This window comes from Panthera pardus, unplaced genomic scaffold (genome assembly GCF_024362965.1).
Source record: "Panthera pardus isolate Hobbes unplaced genomic scaffold, ASM2436296v1 HiC_scaffold_189, whole genome shotgun sequence".
Lineage (NCBI taxonomy): Eukaryota > Metazoa > Chordata > Mammalia > Carnivora > Felidae > Panthera > Panthera pardus.
The window spans coordinates 64,071-78,988 of NW_026526753.1; the positions used below are offsets into that span (position 1 = coordinate 64,071).

General features: G+C 38.7%; 1 protein-coding gene and 1 long non-coding RNA gene across 2 annotated transcripts in view; one reads left to right on the forward strand and one right to left on the reverse strand.

Annotated features, from left to right (window-relative positions):
* LOC128778165 (probable cation-transporting ATPase 13A5) overlaps window positions 1-13,219 on the forward strand; it is a 72,735-nt gene extending 59,516 nt beyond the window's left edge. Inside the window, exons 20-24 of the mRNA XM_053906498.1 lie at window positions 185-359; window positions 2,570-2,772; window positions 8,308-8,396; window positions 10,720-10,800; window positions 12,727-13,219. Of these exons, the coding sequence (XP_053762473.1) occupies window positions 185-359; window positions 2,570-2,772; window positions 8,308-8,396; window positions 10,720-10,800; window positions 12,727-12,987 (809 nt within the window). The 3' untranslated portion in view covers window positions 12,988-13,219. The remainder of the gene's footprint in view (window positions 1-184; window positions 360-2,569; window positions 2,773-8,307; window positions 8,397-10,719; window positions 10,801-12,726) is intronic.
* On the reverse strand, window positions 6,099-9,906 carry LOC128778166 (uncharacterized). Its single transcript, XR_008423522.1, has 3 exons — window positions 9,572-9,906; window positions 7,934-8,110; window positions 6,099-6,818 (listed from the first exon to the last, which is right to left on the reverse strand). It is a non-coding gene; the product is annotated as an uncharacterized LOC128778166 (long non-coding RNA).
* Window positions 13,220-14,918: the final 1,699 nt, after the last annotated feature.

The following is a 14,918-nucleotide window of genomic DNA, read 5'->3' on the forward strand; positions in this document are numbered from 1 at the left end:
GCATGGAAGAGGCAAAGGCTGGTAGCATTGGATATACACCTAAGCAATGTGCTTCCCTAGATGTAAACCCTGAGTTCATGTTTGCTGAATCTGAATCCTAACGGAAGTCTCAAGATAACAGGCATCTCAATCTTCTATTGTCAATAATGAAACTGTAATAGGGGAAAATGCATTTGTCTTTCAGTGAGTTCAACTCATGCCTACCCCAAACTGGCTCCTTACCGACCGGCCGGACAGCTCCTCTCTCCCCCTCTGCTGCTCTCAGTCTTTTTGAACACCTGTTTCACCTGCATTGTGCAAATCTGTGCATTTCTCTATGTGAAGAAGCAGCCCTGGTATTGTGAGGTCTACAGATACAGGTAAAGTTCAGTTTTTTTAGTTTTCCTTTCTGAAGGTGATACAACGAGTGCCCAATGTCACTGTACAACTTGGTTGAACATACACCCTAAATTTTTAATTAACAACAGTTGGGTCTCCAGGGTTCTATGCTACCAATGTCAGGATAGAACACCAAACACAGTTAATAGGTGGAGTCCTGGGGTGAGCCATGTCAGTGGGGGGGGGGGGGGGAAGATCTTCACATTGGTTGTTAATGTGTAGACTAAATGTGTTTAGTAAATGAATGCATTCATTCCCTGGTGGTTTGGTTATCATATAGACCAGAGGTCAGCAAACGTTTCTTACATAGGGCTAGACAGTAAATACTTTAAGCTCTTTGGACTAGACAGTGTCTGTTGCAATTACTCAGTACTACTGTTGTAGTGAAAAGCAGACATAGACAATAAAAAGTAGGTGTGACTATGTTCCAATAAAACTTTATTTACAAAAAGAGGTGTTGAGTTGGATTTGGCCTATGGACTTAGTCAGCTGGCCTCTGATTTACAAGAGAGATTGGCTTAAATTAGCTTGAGTTTTTCAAGCCTTGAGGTAAGCCTTGGACAAACTCCTCTTCACAGACTCCATGATGCTCCTGAAGCACCGGAGCCCCAGCATCCAGTGAAAGATTGAAAACTACTGAATGATGTCTAAGATTGCCATTTACACCCTAAATTCAGCAATTCAAGTATTATTGCTTGGAGTAGAGAATTCATTTTTGTCTCAAAACCAGATTTTTCTCCTCATCGGAAGGCATATATTCAGATAAGTAAAATTCTGAATCTGGGAGACAAGCAGGGATAGCTAAATGGATGATGGCTAGGTAGTCCTGCCTTTATCACTAACCCTGCAACACTAGATCTTAACTCTCTTATCTGCAATGTAAGTATAACAGAATAAATATATTTTTGTGTTAAACTCTATAATTCAGGCCTTCTGGTCTATCTGTCTTGTGCAAAAACATTTTGTGACTACTGATTATTTGTTTCATTAATGTACTCAGCAAACATTAATTGAACATCTACCATATGCCAAACACATTGTGGGACCCTAGGGAACCAAAGATATTAAGACTTAAGTCTATTTATTGGGAACTAATTTCATCTATAAACAGTTACAAGAGTAAAAAGTTTCAAGCTGAACAAGAAAGCTGATACAAACTAATTTGTGAGTTTGGAGATTAAAAAAAAATAAACATTGCAAATAGATCAATCTGGACTGGGAAGGCTCATCTTTTAAACAAATGTTTTTCTGAGGAACTCTTCTGTGGCATTTCTGTGCTAGGTGTTAAGGTGTTGTAAATTTGGGTAAAATCACAACAAAGTAAACCCAAAAGAGAAATTCCATATTCAAGGAACTCTCATCCCAGGGGTGGAAAATAAAAACATGTGAATGAATAATTGCAGAACAATGAGCTAAATACAGCACTAGAAGCAAGAACAGAGAGCAGTAGGCAAACTTTCCAGTGAACTAAAGACAACAGAGGGATGGAGACGGAATAGAGTATTCGACCCAGGCGTGTGCAAACTGTAGTACTTGGGGAACAGAAAATTTTCCTATGTGTTTGGAGTATAAGGAGCAGAGAAGGGCTGGCAAAAGATAAGGGCAGGAAGCCAGATTCGAAGATTTCTGGGCTTGCCTGAGAAGTTGGCATTTAATTTATTAGCAAAATAGAGCCACTGACACTCAGAAACAGGAGAGGGTCATTTTTGGATCCTCAGGAAGAGAGTGATATAGAGCAGGCAGATTCATACTCAGGACCTAAGGTAGTAGGCTTATATTAGTCCTCAGAAGAGAAAACAACACATACATACTCTCTCTCTCTCTCTCACACACACACACACACATGTGCCCACCACAACCCTCCCCCAACATGCACGAATGCACACACATGGGCAGCCATGGTTCATTTGTTCTGAACTGAAAGGAATTTCATAGAAAATTATCATCCAAGCCCTTTCAACACAAATCACTTGTTCTAAATGGAATGAGAGACAAAGAATAATTTTGACTTGTTCTAAGTGTTATTTCTGCTTTGTCATTGCAAGAGGTGAACAAAATATGTCTTGGTAGTTACTGGCTGGGACAATCTGAAAGCTGAGACCCCATGGCAGTGATAAACTTTTTTTGTTTTCCCGCCACCTGGATAAAAATAGAATAGAAAATCCTATAAATGTTGGCGATTCTCTTGTAGTGAGTGCTTTCTGGACAACCAAAGTAATTTCTCAATGAATATGAGTTTGGAGAGAAATGGGACTGAAAATACAACGCTGATTCCTGGTTCAGTTTTAAGTTTTGAGAGTACCACACTGTGGCCCCTCACCACCATCAACTGTATCACAGCAGCGTTTATCTTCTCTAAGGGAAAGCCATTTCGAAAACCCATCTACACAAACTGTGAGTATATGAAGTTTAATTTTCCTTCCATTTCCCCACCCTCCCCAGGGTTGCAGTTCAGTGGTAAAGTGATGGCTGAACTCTGGAATGAAGTATCTACAAATGGTTGTATAATGCTTTTGTGACTTGCTCTCATTCTTACAAGCTCTCCCTCTAGTTATCCACCATTTTTTTTTTGTTATTTTCTTTCACTTTCTGTATTTTCTCAGCTTTATCTTGCAATTAAAAAAGAGGGGTGCCTGGGTGACTCAGTAGGTTAAGCGTCTGACTTCGGCTCAGGTCATCATCTTGCAGGTCCTGAGTTTGAGCCCCACATCAGGCTCTGTGCTGACAGCTCAGAGCCTGGCTGGCGTCTGTTTCAGATTCTGTGTCTCCCTTTCTTTCTGCCCCTCCCCCAATTGCACTCTGTCTCTCTCTCCCCAAAATAAATACACGTTAAAAATTTTTTTTAAATGTAATTCCATTAAAAAAAAATTTTTTTTAATGGAGTATTGAAAGATAATTTTCATGAGTGGTAGAAACCTGGGCAGGAAACTCCTTATGTGCAGATACACACATGCATTATTAAATAGTTACGAGTCCTGTCCTGTTGTGTCATCAAGAATGATTTTGAGTATATATATCCAGATACTTTGTAAAAGACTTTTCTAACCAATTCAGATACAACTTGACCTCTTTGTAGCTTCACAACATTGGGCAAGTTACTTTATTCTGTGCATTTCTTGAATCACCAGTGAGGATGAACACATTTTCATGATTTTAGCCATCTCTTCTCTGAATTGCCTACGTACATTTTTATCCATTCTTTTCCAACAGGGTCACTCTTCTATTTCTTATTTATTTGTATGAGTTTATTCCTTTGCGATTTTCTTCCCATTGCCTTTAGGCACAGAGAGGTTTTTCCCATTGCAAAATCAGGTAGATTAGAATTTCTCTTGTTTTTTAAATTTCTTTTATTGCTTTTTAAATCTAATGTTAATTTCATCATACAGTTTGAAGTAGAGATCAAACTACTTTATCTAACTAGTGGTTCGTTTTCCCAGCAGATTTTACTTAATATTTCTTTTCATCATTTATTTCTCAACCGATTATATGCCACCTTTATCATACCTACATATTCATGTATATTTATGGCTTCATTATATACATAATTTATATTATGTGAGTTTTTATATTTGTTATATACTTACATATTAATTTATATACAATTAATTAGTTCCTAGACTATCTTTTCTGTCTCATTAACATGCCAGCTTATTCTTGGTCTATCACTATACTTTAAAAATTATAGTTTCATTTATTTAGCTATAGTTTTATAATAAGTTTTAATAAGCAGTTAGATTGATGTATCTTCATTACTCTTCAGTTTTCAAACATTTTTTACTTCTCTTTCTTATTCATCTTTCCAGATAAACTCTAGAATAAATTGTAAGGCTTTTTTAAAATTCCTTTTTTGAATTTTGATACTTTGGGGAAATTATAATGTTTACACAATTAAGTCCTCAGTTTTAAAGACATACTATATTATGCTTCTCCATTTGTTCATTCTTTATTTAAAAAAAATTTTTTTAATGTTTGTTTTTGAGAAAGAAGGGGGCAGGGCAAAGAGAAAGCTGAAGCAGGCTCCAGGCTCTGTGCTCTCAGCACAAACCCCTAGATGGGGCTTGAACTCAGGAACTGTGAGATCATGACCTGAGCTGAAGTAGGACACTCAACCAACTGAGCCACCCAGGCCCCCCAAATTTTATAGCTTTTTGATATCTGCATTTCCTGTTGGATTGATTTTGTGTGTGTGGGTAGTGTTTTGTTAGGTTTATTATTAGGCTTGAAAACTCTGACTTTTTCTTTCCTGGGTCTATTCTTGACAATTTGCAAGAACCCAGTAAAATAATCTGGCTCTAAATCCTTCCTTTGAAAGATTTGTGTTTTTTTTAAAGGACTGATTTGTTACCCTCTTTCTATTATTTTCTTTTCTTTTCTTTTCTTTTATTTTATTGTTTTAATGTTTATTTACTTTTGAGAGAGAGAGAGACAAAGTGTGAGTGGGGCAGGAACAGAGAGGGAGACACAGAATGCAAAGCAGGCTCCAGGCTCTGAGCTGTCTGCACAGAGCCTGACAGGGAGCTCAAACTCAGGGGCTGCCAGATCATGACCTGAGTTAAAGTCGGACACTTAGCCGATTGACCCACCCAGGTGCCCCAAATTATCCTCTTTTTAAACTGTGTTTTCACATAACAAGTTTTCCCCCAGATATTTCTAGTTCATTGAGATTATTGAGTCTCAGCATAAGATTTTGAGTCGTATGTTCTTATAATTTTATTTCCTTTTATAACTCTTTGAATATTCTCATCCTGTATGTGTTACCTTTTTCATATATTCTTACAAGAACGATATTTTTGCTGGTTTTCTTTAAAAGACCAGTTCTCAGATTTAATAAATTCTGTATGCTTTCTCTTTTCTAACTTATTAATTTTGCTGTTTTCATTCTTTTTCTTCCTTCTTACTTTCTCTGAAAAAATTGTAATGTTTGAATTGACTTTATAATGTAAGTATTTTCTTTTGATTCTTGTGAAACAAGAAAATCATTCAAGATCAACAAAGTTTGGGCCACGTTCTTTACATTTTCACATGTCTCTAATTATGACTTGATTTCTTCTCTGACCCACCTAGTTTTCAGAATAGAGAGGTTTCCTTTTCAAGTGGAAAGGGATTTCGTTTTCATTCCTCTAGTCCTCTTTATTCAACAGTCTGCAAATGGACTTGATTTGCTTTTTTGTCCCAGCTGATGTTTTGAATTTTGTGTTAAATCTGTATGTTAGAAGGGATTTTTCATTAAATTTAGTTAATAATTTCTAGTTTTATTGTCCTGATCAGAGAACCTGGCCTGTAAAATTTCTGCTCTGGGGAATTTACTATAGTTTTGCCATCGTATGGCATAACCTGCAATCTGTAATTTTCTAAATAAGTCATAGATATTAGAAAAGTAAGCCTCATTCCTATTCCTAAATTAGAAATATACCTTGACTATGTTAAACTAGTTTTAGTAATTATTTACCATTCTATCTATTGTCACTACCACACCCCATTTTTTTTTGGTACAGCTGTTTTTTCAAAGGTTTTGAGAGCATGCTAAGACCTTCCTTTCATTTTATATTTTCTATAAACTTCTTCCTGATTTTCTTATGATATTTTTTAGTTTTGATTCAGTGTTTGATAATGCCCTTGGCTCTTGTCACAACAAATCAAGATTCTGTTTTATGTTTTAAGCTAAATCACTTATAGTCCTTTTTTTGATTGTGAATGTATTTTACAAGGAGGATATGATATATTACTTTGGCAAGTACTTTAGTTTGAACAGTAACTACAAAGCTTTTTACATACATTGAATTAAGTGAGAACCGAATTAGTTACATCATAGTGACTTAAAGCTTGTGGGTAAACTCAAGTCCTACATCGAAAATAACTGAAAATCTTAAGTTAAAAACAAGTTTTATAAACAAATATTCTAACAACAGAATCTCCTAATAAGTCACTTAGTCTCAAAAGTCCTTGGAACTTTCTATTACAATATCAAGCAATTTTATTTTCAACTCTGTATCTTTCTTGATAGCCTTTGGCAGATCAACTTTATAATGAGACGATCTAGAAAGAATACAAACTTAATCTTTATGGAAACAGATGTGACTATTTGCAAACCCTTCCCTTCCTTGCAAACAATCTGTAGTGTCTTGCCCAGGACATGTCTTCCCAAATGACGTGTGCAAAAAGAGTACCATTCTTTCAAGCTTCCTCATCAACAGCAACTGATCTAGGGAGGCAACAATCACTTCCGTTCATCATTATGTTCTCCAATCAAAGCTGAATTACATGAAGGCTTTATAATTTTCCTTCCACACTGGTCATTCGTGTGCCCACCTGGCCTGCTTTTCAGATCATTAGTCTAAGGACGGTGTGATGTGTCCAGCACTCCACTCAGTTGCTGTGACTACCAGGCCTTTGTCAGGATGGACACTTGGGGCATCATCTTCTTCCCAACATCTGGGTCCCTGGGACATGGAAACAATGACATAAATGAAAAATCCACACAGCCATCTCCTGGGCTCTTCTTACCCAGCTGCACACATTATTTTGGGAAATAAGCGATCCTGGTGCCCCTGCTTTTTCTTCTCTCTGCTTCACACCCCTCCCAAGCAAGCCTGGCTCTTCTTCTGGGAGGTGTGGCATCTAGCTGTATATATCAAGTGAAGCTTGGATGAATATGAGGGGGTGTGTAGGTGCACAGGGGTGAAACAGAGCTTTGATGTCTTCACAAAAATAGGGCCAGCTGCAGCGGCACGGTCATCTCCGATTTTTGGTTCGTATAGACCTGTATAGAGGTGGGGGCTGGCAGGCCATAAACCTTGGAATAAACGAGGTAGAGAGAATATAAGAGAACATCCAGTTTGTTTGTTTATAAATTTTAGAGCGTGTTAGGATCCTTTATATCATGGCAACACTGATGAAATCCAATTGTTCGGGCCTGAAGGTGCTAATCTCATCAGAAAACATTTGTAAGGCCCATCTACAAAGTGTGTAAAAGCTCTGTGGATGCAGACGTGGGTAGGGCCGGAGGGATAAAAACAGTGGTGTTGGCACAGTGCATCCTGGGAAGTTTAAGCTTCCTAAAGCAAAGCCATTCGGGCAGGTTGGAGAGAAAGAACCCAGCAGATGTACATGATAGCTCCTCATTCTTTCAATTCAGAGTCCTACAGAAGGGCATACAAAGTCACTTTTAAGAGGTTACAGTCTAGTAGATGCATAAAGATCTTGCAAAGCAGAGTGTTACATAACCATATGAAAGAAAACTTTGTGAGAGAGGCCTGGGTAGTCCTTAAAAAGAACGTGGTATCTGAATTGGGCTCTTTAAGAAAAATTTAAGAAAAACTGCCAAGACATAAAGAATATCCGCTATACAGGGTACTTTGTGAACAAAGTCCTCCATGGAGGTAGCAGGTTTGTGATTTAACCCCCCTCCAACACATAAGAAAGAGCAATAAGAGACTAGAACAGAAAGGCAGATGGAAATTGGATTCCATTCAAGGAAGACCTTGAATATCAGTTGAAGACCCTTGGACTTTATTCTCCAGGCAACAAAGAATGCAATGATACTAAGAGGACTGACCGTTCATCCATTCATGCACAATTCACCAGACACGCAGTGATAAAGCACTGGGGCTTCTCTGGTGACCCTTCACGTAGGCTGGTCACTGCAGGGCGTCCCGGCCCTCCCGGACTTCTCAGCTGACGTGACTCCTTTATGGAGTGTCCTGTATTAGATCAGCAGTTTTCCATAGCACGCCTTTCAAAGGAAAGATGTGAAGCTGTCACCTTTGTCTGGTAAGCATTAGAACATATTTTAAAACATATGAGGATCTATCAAAACATCTGAAGATAGAGCCGATATTTGCCCAACAGAGATAATTGATTCTGCAGTGTGTGCCAAATTATATGAAACATTCGTTTAGCATCTAAAAATAACGTTTGGTGTTTCTTCAGATATATTCTCATTTCTGCTGATATCTGCCTTGGGCCTCACAGTTTTCATTCTGTTTTCTGACTTTCAAGATATATATCGTGGAATGGAGGTAAGTGGTATTCATTTCCACCTCTGGAGTGACTCATATGTGCAATGGGACCATATTTGCACTGTAATTTGCAAGTCAGGTATTACCGTATTCTCTCCAACCATTTCATGTTGTGAGGCTATTCTGACTTCCTAGAGGAACAAATAACTCATCACACATATGCTAACCTCTGCTTGTTCCCATATCATCTGTATTATCAATCTAGAACATTTATCCTATTCACACCTAAAAATGCTGTTTGGATACTTTATTCATCCATGTTATGCTAATATGATAAATTGATGTGCTAATTCAGTAATTCTTCAAGTGTCGTTTTTTAAACATATAGTAGAAATCCTTTATAATGTAGTTGTAAGGAGTAAGAAAAAGTAGACCTGTAGGCCAATCAGGTTCTGTCTGTCAGACATTGACTATGGGGAGTTTTATTTCAGTGGGCATCACTTAACCCAAGGGGTGGTGGGTTAAAATAAAATTTAAGAAGAGGTCATTGAACCCATTCTTAGAGCCAGCATTGTGGGAGAAATGAAAGAGAGGGATTGACTCTTGCAGTCTATAGTTTTGTTGAGGACATTGTGTCCTATGCGAGTGAAATGATGACATGGCCACCTGGGACCACCTGTGCTTGTAGAGGGTGTAGGGAGAAGTGGGAAGAACACAGGAAGGAGGAGCTCTCACGGGGCCTGTACCCTGTACCATCATGGAGGGCCTCATGGTGGAGGCTCAACTTGATCTGGGTCCACAGGATAGGCTGGATTTTGCTAGGTAGGAGGTAAGGGTATTTCAAACCAGGAAAACAGCCTGAGCACAAGCAGAGAAGGCTGCAAGAATCTCTTTTGTCTTGGAAATGCAAAAGAATGTAAGGTGGCCGAAATAAAAATCGAAAGCAAGACTTGTTTCACAGAATGCTTGGAGGATTGGCAAAGCCTGAGGCAACATGCTGTGGAATGTGAGGAAGGCGTGGTGTGGCTGGACAAAGGTGGCCAGGGGAGTTTGGGCTTTCTCCTGAGAGCAACAGAGAGTCAATGAAGATATCTGAGCAGGCTTTCCAGCAGGGCTTTTAGGACAGCCTAATTACGTGATGGCAGCCTAATTACGTGATGCTATATGCTTGAGCAGAGAGTCTATGGAGGGAGATGCAGTTAGGAAATGAGAACCTAGACCATTTAGTCACTTACAAGACATTATGAAGCTCCAGAGCATGCTTGGCACTAGCGAGCCCAAGATGTGTAAGGCGCGTGGGCACAGCTCTCAAGTAGTTCAGAGGCTAGGAGGGAAGACCATCCCGTGGGCAGATAATTCCAAAGCAGTGTGACAAGTGTTTTCCAGGCCAAGGGATGGAGAGGAGTCCTCTCAGATCAGGGCAGGAGCAGCAGGGAGGGGAAGGACCAGGTTCTCCACTACGCTCTGACCCACTGCCAGATCTCACAACAGTCTCCAGACAGCTCTGCACCCAGGTGCTCTGTCTCACAACCCTGAGAAAGGCTGTCTCTACATGACGGGAGAAAATAAAGCGCAATAACCCGTATCTGACTGGGGATGAGAATTGCAAGGGGGCAATCAGATGCTGTGGAGAATCTGTGGTTTTAGTCCCAACAACAGCTCAGCCCCCATATTTGACTTTGGGATCAGAAAGGGAGTTGTGGGAGTAATCTTTTGCCACTGATGCCAGCATGGGAAGTTGTAGTGTTAATACCTATCATTTAATCATAATTGGTGGCCAATAGGTACCCTTGAATCCTTAAAAGGAGGTGGGTTGTGTGCGTTCAACGTTGATCAAGCCGTTAGACTTAGGGCTGGGAACCTTGGTTCGGAAAGTTTCCACCTAGTATCAAAAGTAACTGGTAACCTCTGTGCCCTTTATGTTTTACTCATACGTCAATTTCACTGAATGAATGAACTCCAAGTAGATTTTAACTTTGGGAGGATTAGAAGTGATAGCAATATTAGATGAATGACTTAATCCTGCATCCTCTTACCTCCATTTGAAAAGATAAAAATGAAGAGAGACACACAGGTTCCAAAGTGTTTTGTCTCATGTCTGTGACCCATGGCACATTTTACCGAATGTTTACTCTCAGGCAGTGGAGGAAACACAGGCCAAGAGGCAGTCAGTTCTGATTTGAATTCTGGCTCTATTTATTGATTGGCTTTGCATCCTTAGGCAACGCACTGACCTCATCTGTGAAGTGGAGAAAGCAATGCCTACCCTCCAAGCTCAGAGAGCTGTTACAAATACATAAATTAAATAAGATAATGTTTATGTGTGTGTGTGTTCAAAATTTAAGGTCTGCATGGTATAAAGGTAAGATTCTTTTTTTAACAGTTTATCCCAACACTGACATCATGGAGGGTTTCGATTTTGGTGGCAGCCCTCACCCAATTCTGTGTGGCCTTCCTCATAGAGGTAAATTTCTGTACATCTCTTACACTCTTTCTGGGAAAATAAACAAATAAAGGGTCTCATTCTCAACACATACCTGTTTTTTAGATGGACCGTTTTTGTCTCCCAAAGTGATAGTTATTAACGGTTTATAAGAACTGTGCATGTTCTCTTTGGGGGAAACTCTTGGAGAGTGATTTAAACTTCTCTAAAGGATGCATAGAAATGTTCTCAGGATCCATGTTTAGCATGGAAGGCAAAACATCAAATTAACTCTAATTTTTGTCTCCCATGAAGGCATCGTAGTGTATTTTTCTAGTATTATCAATAAGCTAGTAGAGACTAGACCAGGTGACCTACAAGCTCTAAAATTCAATGAGACCTTTCAGCGTGAAGAGCTGTCTTCAGAAGGGCTTCCTTAATTAAGAGTGGAAGGAAACCATTGCTCATCTAGTCAATTCTTACTCTTGAAAGTCTTCCCCTATAGTATTTTTCTTCTATTCACTGTCATTAAATGACTTTACCTACTCAGTGAAAGTCCTGGGTATTATTTTTTTTAAGGGACCGTTTAAAAAAAAAAGATTCATGTGTTGTAAATCCCTTGGGAAAAGGGTTCAAACAAATCTATATAAATATATGTGTGTGTGTGACACACACATCATTGTATACAATGAGTGTAAAATTTCTCATACTCTAAGGAATTCCATTTGAGACTATATATATTTTTACGTATTTTATTTTTTTTAAGTTTTTATTCATTTATTTTGATAGATAGAACACGAGTGGAGGAAAGGCAGAGAGAGATGGGGAGAGAGAGAAAATCCCAAGAAAGCTCTCTGCTGACAGCACAGAGCCCAATGTAGGGCTCGATCTCACAAACTGTGAGATCACTACCTGAGCCAAAAATCAAGAGTCAGATGCTTAACCAACTGAGTAGCCCAGGTGCCTGAGACTATAGAGATTTTTAAATAACCCAAAGGGGGAGAAAAAAAGCCTACATGTATGAAGGTATTCATCGTAGTATTATCTATGGTGGTAAAATTTTATTTTATCTTAATTATAAAACATTTTAATGTTTATTTATTTTTGAGAGACAGAGTGTGAGCAGGGGAGGGGCAGAGAGGGAAAGAGACACAGAATAGGAAACAGGCTCCAGGCTCTGAGCTGTCAGTACAGAGGCTGATGCGGGCTCGAACTCATGAACCATGAGATCGTGACCTGAGGCAAAGTTGGACGCTTAACCAACGGAGCCACCCAGGTACCCCTATGGTGGTAAAATTTTAGATTCAACCTATATGTTCAAAAGTAGAGATGCTGTTTGTTTAAATCAATCGTTATACACCAATTTGAAAAAATGGTATAGGATCATTAAAAGTGATTATTGAGAAGACTATGGCTACATGTGACAGAAAGTCTAGCATAACCAGAAGTGGAATGCAAAATTTGACCATTCCTATTATAAATGTGTAAACATTGTGAGTGCATGTGAACATAGAAAAAAAGAGAACCCTCCCCAAACGGAAAGCAAAACCCATTTGATTTCTAGAGTTCCTCCATTCATTCAACAAACCATCAGGGGGCACCTTGTAAGTGGCCTGTGGCAGGTAGCAGTGATATTTTTTTTTTCCTTTTCTCGATTTTGAGTATGTTATTTTGTTATCATTTCAGTCTGGCAGTAAAATAATTCTAGGTGAATCACCAGCCAGGATTTAACTAGGAAATCTGTAGAAATGAAAGGCTGTAAGCTTTTGGTGTGAACACAAGCACACTCCCTTCTCAAGGGAGAGAACCAGGGAGCTGCTAGACTTGGTGGGGACAGCAGGGAGTAAAGTTGCCGCAGAAGCAGCTTTAAATAAGTACATCTGAGAGGCCCCGGGAGGGCAGTGAGCACCCTGGCTGCAGGGGAATGTGGAAGGATGGTTTGATTGTTTTCTCCACCTGATTTCTCAGGATTTCATCCTTCAAAATCGAAAGCTCTGGCTGTGGATCAAAAAAGAATTTGGATTCTATTCTAAAAGTCAATATAGGCACTGGCAAAAAACACTGGCAGAAGATTCCACCTGGCCTCCCACAAACAGAACGGATTATTCAGGCGATGGTGAAAATGGATTCTACATCAACCGTGGCTATGAAAGCCCTGAACAGATTCCAAAAGCGAAACTCGAATTGGAAGGCCAAACCACAGAACAGCATTTTTGGACCAGGCTGTAATCAGAATTATTGTCATATGGGGTTAACAGCATCTCCTTGCTCCCAGAAACTAACATATTGTGGAGAGGTGATGGCAGTCTACCTCTACCTTTCTTTATCCATCAGAGAATTCAAGGTGCATTTCTCGATGTATTGAACCTTGCAAAAAAGAACCTTAAATATGCTTATTTTGACTGTATCCTCCACTACTGAGGAAAAACATGAACTTCCTCGATTGTCTTTTTTTTTTTTTTTCCTTAATATTGCATACCATTATCCTGGCTGAAATGCCCAAGCTTTTATGGTAGTGAAATTAGTGATATGAACATCAGTAGAAGGAAAATTCAAGAAGAGTTTGGTCTTTGAAAGTTTCACCAATATATCTTTATTTTCACAGACAAATAAAAGAATGTGGGGGGAAAAAGTCTTTCTGTCAATAAATTATCACAAGTTTACTGAACCTTATATTCACTTGCGAAGACCATTTATGTACTTATCTTTGCCCAAGGTCACAAAATTCCTCTTTTTGCTTCTTTTGTATGGCTTTAATAAAGAAAGAAGAACTGAGATTTCCTTCAGAAAAATTAACTCTGTAATAAGTAGAAAATGATGGAGGTGCCTGTTAACTGCCTGTAATCTTGGCTTGGGCACAGCTTATATCTAAGCCAACTCCACTGATGTTGGCATCACCCAAAGTATATTGTTTTGGGAGCAGTGAGCCTGAAAGTCCGTGGTAGATCACAAAGATAATGGGACAAATGTTAAACTATACTTTTCACTTAAAGAAGCATGACAGTTTTATTTATTTTTTGCTATGGACAGATGAAACCCTCAGGTTCTAAGTCAAAAAGTTGGTTCAAACTCAGCATTGCTCATCTTAAAACACAATCCTGGAGTAGGGACTCCTAATGTTTGTGTCTACAGCATGACAAGCATCAGGCTGCTGAACGACCTCAAGTCCCATTTCATCTTTTCATTATTTTACTCAATCATTATGTGCGCACTAATGGCCACAAGAAAAGGTATATCCTCTGTAAATATATTCTGTACGCTATTACCTTTAATATATATCTACCTCTCGGTGACCTTGAGAGGACATACATCTCTAGTGAACCTTTTAAATTAGCTAGTAGGCTTTCCTTGTGACCATAAATTGAGTTTTGCTAATTTAACATATCTTTAATGGCTCATAGGCAATTAGCTAACCAGTTCTATCCCACGAGCTTCAGTTATGTGCCTAACAGTGATAGATGCATTCAATAATACCTTTATAATTCTGTAATCCTTAGAGCTGAAAAAATGTTTTTAACATTTCAGCAATGCATTGCTGTATATAGTACTATACACTTTGTTATACACACCAGCAGCATAAATGCAAATTCCTATAAAAACAAACCCTTTTTATTTACACTTTATTTGCTTTTTAACCTTTTCTTGGGTGGATGGCTTTAGAGAGGGATTATTTTAAAATGTGTCTAATTTAGTGACTACCAATGAAAGATGAAAAGACAAAGCAGAATTCTAGATTAAGAAATGTATGCCAACCTAAAATATATGGCAGCTCAGATTTCTTGAACTGGCGTTATTTGTATTTAGTAATTTGACCTTCAGAATCAGAAGATTCAATTGACACACTATGACATTTAGATAACATAAAAAGATTAAAAAAATCTTTATTCAATAAATGTACAGCCTCCCTTGCCCAGTTTTTCCAACACCCTATTAGTTATCTGATAGATGATGATATTTATTTCATAGATCTTTTTTTGTGTGTGTGTGGGGAGGGCACATAATAAAGTTGAACCCTATGCTTGACCTTGCTGAAAGTACTCTCAGAGAAGGGCTTAATAGTCTTGGAAGAAATGTTTGATAAAAGCACAATGAGCATGACCCTGGGCAGTCTTAAGCTGCCCATCATGAAGAATGGACATTTTTATGGGAAAACTGATGAC